General features: G+C 39.1%; 1 protein-coding gene across 4 annotated transcripts in view; it reads right to left on the reverse strand.

The window, feature by feature from the left end:
- The window catches only part of VWA8 (von Willebrand factor A domain containing 8), a 408,658-nt gene that overhangs the window by 258,564 nt on the left and 135,848 nt on the right, over positions 1-14,246 (reverse strand). For all 4 annotated transcript variants that reach the window (XM_060194755.1, XM_060194752.1, XM_060194753.1 and 1 more), the window contains exons 17-18: positions 10,638-10,753; positions 1,043-1,146 (exon numbers count right to left, since the gene is read on the reverse strand). In XM_060194755.1, the coding sequence (XP_060050738.1) occupies positions 1,043-1,146; positions 10,638-10,753 (220 nt within the window). The remainder of the gene's footprint in view (positions 1-1,042; positions 1,147-10,637; positions 10,754-14,246) is intronic.

Genomic DNA, 14,246 nt, shown 5'->3' on the forward strand with positions numbered 1-14,246 from the left:
CAAGTTATGCAAAGAAAACAGAATTATACATTCTATGATGAAATACATTGAGGGGTACAGGCAAAGAGAAAGAAAAAGGAAAGAAAGTCCCCAAGTTGGAGTCGGGCTGTAGCGCAGCGGGTTAAGCGCAGGTGGCGCAAAGCACAAGGACCGGCATAAGGATCCCGGTTCGAACCCCGGCTCCTCACCTGTAGGGGAGTCCCTTCACAGGCGGTGAAGCAGGTCTGCAGGTGTCTATCTTTCTCTCCTCTCTGTCTTCCCCTCCTCTCTCCATTTCTCTCTGTCCTATCCAACAACGACAACAACAATAATAGCTACAACAATAAAACAAGGGCAACAAAAGGGAATAAATAAATAAAAATAAATATTAAAAAAAAAAAAAAAGAAAGTCCCCAAGTTAACTTACAGCAGGAAAGCTTACGGTTTTCAACAAACTCATGTTTTAACTGTGACTCTTGGTAGGGAATCCCTGTTTCTGCTGTGCATAATAATAAGAAAAATGGGGGGTCGGGCGGTGGCGCAGTGGGTTAAGCGCACGTGGCGCAAAGCGCAGGGACCAGCGTAAGAATCCTGGTTCGAGCCCCCGGCTCCCCAACTGCAGGGGAGTCGCTTCACGGGCGGTGAAGCAGGTCTGCAGGTGTCTATCTTTCTCTCCCCTTCTCTGTCTTCCCCTCCTCTCTCCATTTCTCTCTGTCCTATCCAACAACGAATTGCGTCAACAAGGGCAATAATAATAGCCACAACGAAGCTACAACAAGGGCAACAAAAGGGGGAAAAAAAATGGCCTCCAGGAGCGGTGGATTCATGGTGCAGGCACCGAGCCCAGCAATAACCCTGGAGGAGAAAATAATAATAATAATAATAAGGAAAATATTTGAAGGCTTAATTTCTATGACTCTTAACTTTAAAAAAAAAAGATTCATTTTTTAATCCAATACACAAAACAGAACAGAAGGAGAAAAAAAACATCTTAGTGAAGTAAAACATTATCAAAATGTTTGATGACTGTTATTTCACCTAATGGAAGAAATAAGATACTTACATTTGTAATTTTCCAGTTCTGGTTCCTGATTATCCTTATGTATGCCTATTCCAGCATCTGCCAGATTTTTTTCTAAAGCTGACCTTGCAAGGCTTGGTAAAAACCTGGGGTGGTAGGGATAGGAAAAAATAGAATGATAAAGTAAAAACTTTCTGTGATTCCTAAGTACCTTTTCATAGAAACAGATGTGTACACACACATACACACACACACACACACACACACACACACACACAGATACACTTAGTCTTAATAATTACATCCTACTAAAGCAGGTCATCTTCACCTAGGATAGCTTAGCATAAAACTTTTCAGAATAAATATAAACCTCAAGTATATGTGAAGGCAAAATATGTATCTGCTACCTCATTCCCAAAAGTAGAATTCATTTGACATTAGCAGTTCCATTCACACACATTTTGCAGACAAGACTTAAAGTAATTTGTTCTTTTAAATGATTTTGTATGCCTATGAATCTTGTTTATCATTTATTTAGCTTCTAAAATTTACTCTTTTTTTCAGAGTCAAGACTTCATGTACGTGTGATTTCACTGCACCCCTCCCCCATGGCATTCAATCAGATACAGAGCGGAGACAAGAGACGGGGAGACATCACAGTACCAGAGGTTCCCCAGATGCCTCCATGGCTCCCAGATAATGCTGGAGCTTGAATCTGGGCTATAGATAAGATCACAACCTACCTAGGAAAGTATCTCTCTAAAACTTTCTTAGATAGATAGTAAAAAAATAAAACACTTTAAAACATTCTAGTGGACAACCATAAATTCAAAGTAGTAGAAGTAAATTAATAGTTTACTGTCTAACACAAATTACTGAATTTAAAATTATCCAGCTTGATTATTCTACTTAGAACTATACCTAAAGAAACTGCTAACAACTGGATGTTTATTAGCATGATAATAATTAGTATGTTATTTACCTTGTTCTATAAGTCTAGCAGATCTTAATTTAAAGGGCCTTTGAAAAAATGTTTGGCTCCATTTATAAACCTTGGTTAGGTTAAATATCCTCAAGCAGTTATTATGTTATTATTATGTTATTATTATTTTCAGGAATGGTGCATTGCTAAATTATAAGGTCAACTTATTTGCTGCTTTTATAAACTTGCCAGGTATGGAAAAGTTCAAAAACTGATTTATTCTAAGTTAAAGATATAAAGTTTACTCAAAAGAAATATATCTTCAAACATTTCATTTGTTAGAAAATTTTAACTATTCTTTAAGCATTTTGGGTGTCTGAATTAACAAAGCCTTCCCAAGAATGAGTCACAAATATAACAAACTAAATTTATAAATATGATAAAAATTAGCCATTGAAATTCTGTTTGTAAATTTCAGATTTCAAATGACTGCTATGCATTAATTATACATGCTAAACCGAAGTTAAAACTCCCTAATATTCAGTGAGTTTTTCTCTTTTTCACCTTTACCACTAACATCTTCAGACTGCTAATTGCGAACACTGCCCCTGTTTATTCCATCTTTTCAAGATGCCATCCAGACATATTCTATCCCTTAATCTCAAGATCGTATTCAGATCGTGCAACACAGTTATCTCAGCACAGGGTAGCAGCGTCTGGGTTTTTCAGAATGTGGTTGAAGCTTCCTTTCATTTTTCTTTTAAGCAATGTCTAATGAGAGAGACTTTCCTATTCTTTTGATGACAACAAGAGAAGGTAATGGTGGTAATGTTTTTTTTTAAAAAAGACACTATGATACAATGGTGAGAAATATACCTGAAAACACTCCAATAAGATATGTGCATGCTTTGGTTACAGGAAGACCAGACTGAAAGTGCTATTTCATTCACTCATTTGTTCACTCATTTTACTGAACTTGAAACAGTGGGGGAAATAGAAGCAGAAAATATCAGTGAGAAATAAAGAGGCTAATTAGCCCCTTTGAAGGACAAGGAAGAATTAAGCATTAGCTTGATACCTGACATACTTCATCTCCCTCTTTTGCATCATTTTCAAGGAGGCAACATAGATAGGGCTTCAGGGCCTCCTGGTCCCAGGCTGGATTCTAGCTAATGATGAGAGTGAAGGAGGCAAGGGAGTCAAGACAGGGGGGCTCAGGGAATCAGATAAAGGCCCAATTACTAGCCCAAGGAACTAAGATGAGGGCTTGGTTTTGAAAAGCAAGGCAACAACCTGAAAGCTGTGGTGAAAGATCAGAGGCAAACAACAGTAGTATGACCTCATGCTCAACTGATGCATTACTGATTGAAAGTTACACAAACCCCAACAGGCAGGAGGTGTAACATGGTGTCAGACTTGTGAGCGGGGATAGCACAGGTCCAAGGAATCTGACAGATCTCTACACATTTGACCATTTTGAGTCCATACTTCAGGGTGTCGTACCTATCACCCACAATTTATAGCTGGAGAAAACCTAAATGAGGAGTGCTATGTTCTCTTTCTCTATTTTTTCCATTTTAAAATATTTTTTTGTCTTTATTGGATAGAGACAAGCAGAAATCAAACAGGAAAGGGAAGGGAAAGAGGGAAAGAGACAGACACCTGCAGTCCTGCTTCACCACACTTGCAAAGCTTCTCCCCTCCAAGTAGGGACTAGGGGCTCAGACCTGGGTCCTTGCACGTTGTAACATGTGCACTCAACCAAATGCACCACCACCTGGTCCCAGGAGTGGTATATTCTCAGTTTGCTTCTTTGAAACATTCTGGCACATAGTTATTAATTTACATTAATTTAGCACAGGTAACCAGGATCATAAAACATTTCTGTGAGCTATAATACCTTTCAGTATTGTAAACTCCAGATATAACTTTACTGGTGTAGATAAGATACTCTGTTTTCAGAAGCAACTGGTGGCACAGCTATATACAAATAATGTCAAAGGACATAAATTACGGTGATGTTGTGTATCGTACAGCAAATCCTAACAAAGTGATTTTACAAAGTTAACCCAATTGCCAAATAATGTTATTATAGCAATAATTATCTACTGCCTTCTTAAACCCTAAGACAACAGGAACCTCCCACTGCCTCTATAGAGCCTATATTTCCCCCGGTCCTGGAACCTATATAGTGGGGATCACGTTCCTACATGATTCTCTCAAGTCATACCAATTGATACTGCATCTGCTGATCCCAACCTAATCCACGCAATGAGTACCACCTCGGTATGCTTCACTTCAGACTGTGGCCAGAGATGTCAGGTATGAAATGTCAACCCTTCAGCCATTACTCAGGTGAGACCTTTCCTTTCATAGGATTCTCTAACTCCATTCCAGGTGGTTCATTCCTAACCAAGTCCCAAAACCTAGATACAGACCAGGTCCCATGAAATAGGGCATATGTTCACATGTATCCATAAATTAGGGAAAAATATATACCTGAAAGCAAAAGTACATAATAGTCTGCAGTGAGTTAATATGAAGTCCATAATGAAATAGTGTCTACTTAGACTTAGATACCCTCCTCACCTATTTCCTATTATACTTCCCTCACTCACTCCCAAGCTATCCTTAACAAAGCAAGGACTGCAAAAGCTGAATAAGGGCAAGAGACTGGCGTACTTTAACAATGACTCTTTAGTCACTATCAGGCCCCCCATCAGCTGGGGCCCTAGTTGGGGAGTCCTAAGATTCCCAAACAGACAAGATGGGCCTAGACCTCGAATAAATCCCTCTCTCCATTGTTACTGGTCATCTCTATCAGGAACAACAAAGCACACCCCTTTGTGGGCCCCCATAGGACCTTGCCTTCAGTATGGTCCCTCCTCTGAAGGGAGGATGGACAACATACTCTATGCTACACCTTAAGAAGATTGGTCCTGACATTGGGACAGCTTGGAACGTTCCTACTCGTGACCACAGAATGTGAGCTCAGATCTATGGTATGCAGAGGTCACAAAAGCTCCTAAGCTTAATATGGGCCCCAGATCAGATCAAATAGATGGGGTTTACAGTCAACAATATTTATACACCTTTCCCATATTTGGGAGCTACTCTCTTCCCTGATCCAGCTTTCTGGTCCTTTTTCCAACCATGACATCACCTCTCCAGACAATAACTTGGATCCACCTGCATGTCAGATTTCAGGCTCAGGGGGAAAAAAACACAAACTAGTATATCCACAGGCCCCTTGGAATATGACTAAAATATGCCTACTAGATATCTACAAAACAGAGACCCTCCCAACTCTTCATCAGCACTACTCCAGTCTTTAGGTTCATGATTAGTTAACAACTTGTTTGGCTTTATATGTTAACTCTCTTTTCAGCCACCAGGTTCCACATGCTAGCATGATGCCAACCAGACTTCCTTAGACAGACAACCCCACCAATGTGTCCTGGGGCTCCGCTTCCCCAGAACCCCGCCCCACTAAGGAAAGAGAGAGGCTGGGAGTATGGATCAACCTGTCAATGCTCATGTTCAGTGGGGAAGCAATTCCAGAAGTCAGACCTCCCACCTTCTGCATCCCACGATGATCTTGGGTCCATACTCCCAGAGGGTTAAACAATAGGAAAGTTATCAGGGGAGGGGATGGGATACAGAGATCTGGTGGTGGGAACTGTGTAGAGTTGTTCTCCTCTTATCCTATGGTTTTGTCAGTGTTTCCTTTTTATAAATAAAATAAAATAAAATAAAATAAATAACCTCTGTTTTCATGTTCTAAACCTATGATAGTCATAAAGTCTCTTTGTAGATCAAGAATACCTGTCACACACTAGACTTGTTTTGACAATACAGAACAGATAAGCATTATCATTATAATTATTTAACAGTGCACCATTCATTTTATCTGATTCTAAAAACTAAAGATTTTTAATTAACTAATGGCTTAAACACAGGAAATTTTATAGAGATTTTATTTTTGTAATAAATAAGGGATTTAAAAAAATTATTCTTAGACAAACTAAAGTGTTGGTTAATGAAGCATTTACTTATTATTGAAATGTCAAAAAGAGTTGCTCTTCCTTTCTATAGCTCTACCCAAAATATCTATGATAACAAATCTGGATAGTGCACACAGCAAAGCCAGTAGACTATTTAAGTGAACTATTTTCCTGGATGTGAGATTTATTTTTTTTAATTAGATGTCCTCATAGATAAGTTCTGGAATATAAGAATCTCACTAATATGACTGGATTAAGTCATCTCAGTAAACTCCGTTTGTCCTAATAATTTATATGCACTTTCTTTTTTAACATTTTATTTACTTATTAACGAGAAGAGTAGAAAAAAGAGAGAAAGAGAACTAGAGTATTACTCTGGGAAATGTGCTGCTGAAGATCAAACTCGGAACTTCATGGTTTGAGAATCCAATACTTTATCTACTGTACCAGTTCCTAGACCACTTTCTGTTAAATTTTTTTGTTAAGATTTATGAGAGAGGGAGAAGGTGAGGGGAGGGGAGGGAAAAGGAGAGAATAGGAGGAGAGAGTCAGAGCAGCACTCTGGCATATATGATGCTGGAGTTTCAAGCTCTTGACCTTACACTTGATGCCTGATGGCTGTGCTGCCTCTCTAGTCATTCTCTTAACCTTTTAAATGTAGCTAGCCAATCATACAACTGTGCCAGATTGGTCAAAAACTCAAAAAAGTAACATTCTTGATGTGTTGCTAACTCTAAAACAAATGTGCAAGGCATCTTTAAAGAAACATCTATTTATTTACTAATTTAATGAGAAAGGAGAATGAGGACCAGAGCATTACTTTCATATGTGCGGTGCTGGGGATCAAACTCACTGCCTCTGGAACATTAAACAATGCACACTCTATAGCTGAGTTTCCTGCCCAGCCACAAAATATATACACCATGTATACTAGTTGGACGACACTGAACAGGGGAGTGGCGACCCAGTGTCCTACGGCAGAGGAAGAGGACAAGTTGGTGGAGGATGTGATATGCTGACCACTATTGTGGGGAGATACAGAACTGTAGTCTTAGAAAACAACATACAACATACACATACACACACACACACACACAGATGCTATAAAATTTTGGTGGATATCCTTTACCAAACTAAAGAATTTCCATTGTATTCTTGGTTTATTAAGAATTATCCTGGTTTGCTTCCACATGTTTGCTGGAGTTTGCAGTGGGCTTGATTTAGGTTAAGCTATTATCAAGTCTTTTATATTCTTTATTAAGATGATATTTTACCTCACCAATATGCTAGCATTATGAGAAGAATTCAACATTTTTCTCTGTCAGATCCAGGGTCTTGTGCATGTACATTAGCTCCGTACATTAATTATTTCAATTTTGGAGAGGAAAGGGAGAGAAGGGAAAAAAACATAGCACTACCCCAATATCTATGCAGGTTCCCCTCATGCTTCCATGTGGTGTCCGGGTTTGAATCTGTGGCTTTGCTAGGTGACTTATTTCCTGGTAACCCAAATTTATATGATATATATGGTTTACAGTGTGAGTAACCCGGCTTGAGCCCAGGTCCCAATCCATTAAAGGGAACTTGATTGCTGTGGTTTCTTTCTCTTTTCTCTTTGTCTGGAGAGAGTGGAGGGTAACTATGTATGTCTGCGTGTGTACCTAGGTAACTATGTATGTCTGCGTGTGTACCTAGGTAACTATGTATGTCTGCGTGTGTACCTAGGTAACTATGTATGTCTGCGTGTGTACATAGATTTGATTTGATTTGATTTGATTTGATTTGATGGCTACCCCCCCCCCAATACTTTCAAACTACCATCCATGTGACTTAGGAGGTTGCATGAAGTTTAAAACACCAAACTTGCATGCCTGAGACTGCCAAATTCAATCCCTGGCAATGCATATATTAGAAGACTGCTCTGGTTCTTCTTTCTTATTAATAAGGGGAGAAAGAGGGAGAGAGGGAGAGGGAGAGGGAGAGAGGGGGAGAGGGAGAGAGGGAGAGGGAGAGGGAGAGAGGGAGAGGGAGAGAGGGAGAGAGGGAGAGAGGGAGAGGGAAAGAGGGAGAGGGAGAGAGGGAGAGGGAGAGAGGGAGAGGGAGAGAGGGAGAGGGAGAGAGGGAGAGGGAGAGAAAGGGAGAGAGGGAGAGGGAGAGAAAGGGAGAGAGGGAGAGGGAGAGAGAGAATAGCATCTTTCTGAACTCTGTTGTTGCTAATCTGAAGTTATCAGTTTAATATTTGCTCCCATCTAAATTGTTCACCTTGTCTTTGATGCTACAGAGTATGTCTGTTTTACAAGCTCTAATGATTCTTACTTCTTAGGCCAAATTGCATTACTTGCTGCTTATTTATTGTTGTCACGGGAGTTACATCCCTCCAAATCAGCTTTTTCTTTTTTTCTTTTTTCCCCCAGAGCAAGACACCACAGCTTCCTCCAGTGCACCAGGGACCAGACTTGACTCTGGGTCATGCATGCACATGATAGAAAAGGTACACTATCTAGATGAGCTATGGCACCAGCTCTACTATTATTATTTTTTTAATTTCAGGGCTAGTATGACAGCTCACCTGGATAGTGTGCCTAATCTGTCATGTGCACGACCCACATTTAAGTTGAGCCCCCATTGCATTAGAGGAAGCTTCACTTCTGTCCTTTACCTCTGTCTTTCTGTCTCTTTCTATCTGAAAAAAGCTAGCCCAAAGCAGTGAAGTCTCAGTGGGCAACAACAAAAAAGTGAATTCAACCACCCATGTAGTCTAGCTTAGAGTATAACTATTTAATTTTAATATATTGACATATTAAAATATTTATATTATTTCCCTTTAAGTTCCAAAAGTGTACATTTATAGTGCTAAGCACTGGTAATTTACATCTGTTGATACATACCTATACATATCGATAGTCAAGTCTTGATAAAAAAAAAATACCAGTAGGTCGGCAATGAATCTATTTCTGTATTTTCAATTCTGATCCTTAAAAATAAGCAACTAAGGCATTTTTATTTGGAAGTCTAATACTCTTCTAATTAAAATTAAAGTATTTTTATCACTTCACATAAGTATTAGTTATGCAAAGAATTACTCTAAAAACACCAGAGAGGATTTTCCTTTTTTTGCTGGATATAACAGAGAGAGCAAAAAAAGTCACAAACTAAAATTTACATAGGACAATTAAAGATTCCCCTAATCAGAAAGTAAATTATCTTTTAACTATATCAAGGGATGAATATTTTAAAGATTTTATTTATTTATTAAGTTAAAAAAAATAAATAAAGATGGGAGTCGGGCTGTAGCGCAGCGGGTTAAGCGCAGGTGGCACAAAGCACATGAACCAGCATAAGGATCCCGGTTCGAACCCCGGCTCCCCACCTGCAGGGGAATCGCTTCACAGGCGGTGAAGCAGGTCTGCAGGTGTCTATCTTTCTCTCCTCCTCTCTGTCTTCCCCTTCTCTCTCCATTTCTCTCTGTCCTATCCCACAACGACGACAACAACAATAATAACTACAACAATTAAAAAAAAACAACAAGGGCAACAAAAGGGAATAAATAAATAAAATAAAATATTTATAAATAAATAAATAAAGGAAGAAAGATAAAGAGCCAGGCATGACTCTGGTATATGTGCTGCCGAGGACTGAACTCAGGACCATGTGCTTGAAAGTTCAATGCACCTCCCAGACCACTCAAGAGATGAATCAACCATAATCATAACTACCATAAAAGTCATTTTATCATACAAAAAGAGCAGACACCTAACACAGGGATTTAAGGGGTTATACCTAGATGCCAACAACTGTCCTATGACCATTATTTCCCCAATAAAATGATTTTTTAAAATAAGGTTCAAAAGAGTCTAAGTCCCTTGGACATTATTCTTAACCTTTCCTTATCCTATGATTAAATACTTTCATGTAAATAAGATTTAACAAGAAGACTCTAAGTCAAGGTTTTATAATCATTTCCAAATAGGAATGAAAAATCTTAGTGTAGACTAAAGGGAGGTTAGTTTTGCCAAATTTGGGCAACAGGGAAGTATCAAGGATAGAAATTTCTATCACACATCGGTCGGTACCAAGAGTAATGCTTAAGAGCACAAGAACAGAAGACATACAAATGAGTGTTTAACCCCCAAACATATGTTTAATTCCTACTGTGTGACCTGAGCAACACTTTTGTGATCTACAAAATACCTCTTGAAAAGTTTGCTTTAGGGGGCTCCCGCAGTAGCTCAGCAGTTTAAGCACACATAGCAGGAAGCACAAGGACCAGCTAAAAGGATCTGGGTTCGAGCCCCCGGTTAGAGCCCACCTGCAGGGGGGTTGCTTTACAAACAGTGAAGCAGGTCTGCAGGTGTCTATCTTTCTCTCCCCCCTGTGTCTTCCCCTCCTCTCTTGATTTCTCTCTGTCATATCCAATGGCAACAACAACAAGAGCAACAAAATGGGAAAAACAGCCCCATGAGCAGCTTCAAAGCACAGGCTCTGAGCCCCTGCAATAACCCTGGAGATCAAGAAAAAAAAAAAAAGAAAAAGAAAAAAGAAAAGTTTATTTTCATATGTTCTAAAAACTAAAGACAAAGTTGAAATAATGGCACATTCAGACCAGTACTTTTTTGCAGATGTATGAATACAGACTAATGAATACACTTATACTCTTTGCTTAGCAAAGACCCAGAACTCTGAACTCCATGAGAATGGAGGAAGTGCTTACCTGGAGAGACAGGCTTTATTCACTGCACTGTGGAGATTTTCATTAGGGTACTGTGACAGGCGGCGAGAGATCCTCAGCAGCTGCCGGGTGGAGAGTGATGCTGCCAAGGACTGAGCCTAACGAAAGGCAAAGACAGCCTGTTAAGAGGTGTGTTGCAACTTGCTCTGAGTCTCTTGAAAGGGTTGCTAGAGCAGAATTCATTATTCTTGAAGGTAAAGGTCAGACTTAAAATATGAACAGATCAACAAATCTAATTAAATATAAAACATCTTTGAAGACAGATTTTGGGGAAATTCTACAAAAGGTGATTACTGATGAAATTGAACAACAGTGTTTTTGTTGTGCTACTTGCTGTGTATAAATGTGTCATGGGTGGGGGCATGGGAAGTGACAAGATGGAGGAAGAATGTTATCTAATACAAGTTGCACCCAACTTCAAATCGCCCACATGTCCAGTTACCTATCTGCCCATATTTTCTTGCTTATACAAAGCCAAGCCTTACTGTTTAAAGATTTAACTAAGTGCATAACTTCTGAAATAAAGAACCTGTGGTCAATTTAGACTGTTGCCTATAAGGATGACAACCAGACTGTCATTTTGGTGGTAGTGTGCTATTTAGAACCCCTCCCATAAGCTATTAAAAATAATTTCATTCAGGCCTGGGCAGTAATGCAGCGGGTTGAACACACATGACATGAATTGCAAGGACCAGGATAAAGATCCTGGTTTGAGCCCCTGGCTCCCCACCTGCAGGGGACTGCTTCACAGGTGGTGAAGCAGGTCTACAGGTGTCTATCTTTCTCTCCCCCTCGGTCTTCCCCTTCTCTCTCAATTTCTCTGTCCTATCCAACAACGACAGCAATGACAACAGTAATAACAACAACGGTAAAGGCAACAAAAGGGAAATAATGTCCTCCAGGAGCAGTAGATTCATAGTACAGGCACTGAGCCCCAGCAATAACCATGGAGGCAATTATAATAATATTAATAGTTATTATTATTATTTAACTTTATTTTCTTATATTTCCCCAAATCCAGTAGTAGTAGAAGGCCAGAAAAGAACACAGGACATACTAAGTACTTGTAAGTAGCTGCTAATTGAATTAGAAACTACTTGACAGGTAGCTTTATGTAATGGCCAAGTTTCTATGTTTGGAAGTCAGACAAAACCAGCATATATTACCAGATGAGTGACCTTGGCAAATAACTTCACTTCTTCAAGTTTTAGTTTCCTTGTCCTTAAAATGGCAAAAATACTGTCTTTACCTCTAAGACTTATGAGAATTCAATTTAAAACATATTCTAAAGTATTGAGAGATAGCTTACTCCGTAGAGCATAGGCCTTGCCACATGTGATGCCCTGGGTTCAAACCCCAGCACTACGTGGGAACACTATGAGTGCACTATGGGTGGTGGAGTGATACTGTAATAAGTCTCCCTTTATACCCATCTTCTTATCTTTCTCCTCTCCCTAAAATAATAATAAAAAAAAACTTGATCCAAGGAGGTTAATCAGTGAAGGTATCGATACGTTCATGCACAGGCCCTAGATTCACTTCCTGGTATGAAAAAAGAAAGGAAGGGGAGGGAAGGGAAGGGAAGGGGAGGGGAGGGGAGGGAAGGGAAGGGAAGGGAAGGGAAGGGAAGGGAAGGGAAGGGAAGGGAAGGGAAGGGAAGGGAAGGGAAGGGAAGGGAAGGGAAAGAAAAAAGAAAGAGAAAAAAAGGAGAATATTCTTAGGAGAGACATGAAAGGCAGTAATTATTAGCAAAAGTCAGCCTCTTCAAAACCACACACAAACATACTCTAGCAGAGGGAAGGAGTGTGACCTCCATATTGGTATGGGTTTAATGAATCAGATTATCAGCACACTTCCTTCTAACTCAGATCAGCAGCATTAGGAGACAGTGACACTCACTGATGACCAAAGGAGGGGACTTTTGAAACAGCCAGTCTTTTGCAGTCAAACAACAGAGTGTGAGGAAGCAAGGGCAGCCGTGAGAGATGATGGGAAGGCCACTTGATCACATTCACAAAGGCTTCAGAGTGGATATGGGGAGAAGGGAGAGGTGAGCCATACAAGTATCAAATATTCAAGGTAGATTATTTGCTCATTGGAAAATTTTTCTTAAGCCCATCTCTCTATGTTCCCAAGTAGGGAAAACACTTTGATTTCTCCTTCTGTGACTATTTCACAGCTGTTGGTCTGCAGTTATTAGTGTTTTATATCAGCTACAAAACAGGTTAAAACATTCCCAGAGTATAGGTTAGGAATATGGCTATTATTTATGACATTTAATCCCCTATTACTGTGTTCATATCAACCCCCCCACCTCGGTTAGGTGGCTGTACACCAGTAGATGCCTCACAATATGTGTGAAACTGGGTTCAATGTCCTGGTTCCCAACCACAGGTGGAAAGTTTAACAATGGAGTCATGTAGGCATTGAGGCCCAGCAACAAACTTAGTGAAAAAATAAATAAACAAAACACAAGTTTTAGAAAAATCATTTACAATAAAAAATTTGAATCATTCTAAACATGTAGAGAACATTTAAATATAAGAGAACATAAACAGTGATTTGAAATGGCATATAATGTAATGCCAAAATAAGTAGAGCAGTTGACAGAGGGTATAGAGGCTTAAAATATTAAAGTGGGTAGAAGAAATGTTATGAACAGAGACAGGAAAGTAAGAAAAAATAGAAATGTGTGTGGAACACGAAGAAAACAGCCCAATTTTACTGGAGGATCCACTAGAATGCTTGTTGCCAAATAACAAAGATGTGATTGACTCTGAGAGGTGTCTGCCTTTACAATTCACTTGAAGGCAGCAGGATTCTGTTAAGTATGAAGTGGTTCCATAATTTTATAAAGATTAATCTAACATAGTTTCTATTATCAAGTAGTGTAAGAACTCCCAGTTCTAGAACTGCACCTGCTATTATAGATTTATAGTGTCTCTCTACATATATGAGTATTGTTTTAGAGGTATAAACTATATATTTTCTACACTGATTAACAATAGTCATAACATGAATTTACACATTTTATTCAATCTACCCAGTATGATAAGCAATCTCACTATTAACATAATTTCTTTAAATTATTGTTCTTTAATAATTCATTTCAATTATTTTAACTTGTAAAAAAATGTATTTTGTGCTTTAAAAAGCAAATTAATCAGGGTGGGGATGGGCGGGTGGGATGGGACAGTCTTTTGGTGGTGGGATTGGTGTTTATGTATACTCCTATTAATCTGTAGTCATATAAATCACTATTTAATTAATATGAGAGGGGAAAAATTGATTGTATGTCTCAAACTTTTTAAAGCACAGACTGAATCTTTTTAATACATAGGCTGAGTCTTTGATATGTTGACTCTCTCAAAAGCCTAGACCAGGGAGAACAGAAGCAACCGGTGGCACAGCTATATACTAGATGTTGGGCATTATACAGCAAATCCTAACAAAGGGACTTTTCAAAGTTAACCCAATTACCAAATAATGTGATGATAACAGTAACTATCTATTGTCTTCTTGAACCCTAAGACAGCAGGAACCTCACATTTCCACTATAGAGCCTATATTTCCCCCAGTCCTGGAACCTTA

Source organism: Erinaceus europaeus, chromosome 7, assembly GCF_950295315.1.
Source record: "Erinaceus europaeus chromosome 7, mEriEur2.1, whole genome shotgun sequence".
Taxonomy (NCBI): Eukaryota; Metazoa; Chordata; class Mammalia; order Eulipotyphla; family Erinaceidae; genus Erinaceus; species Erinaceus europaeus.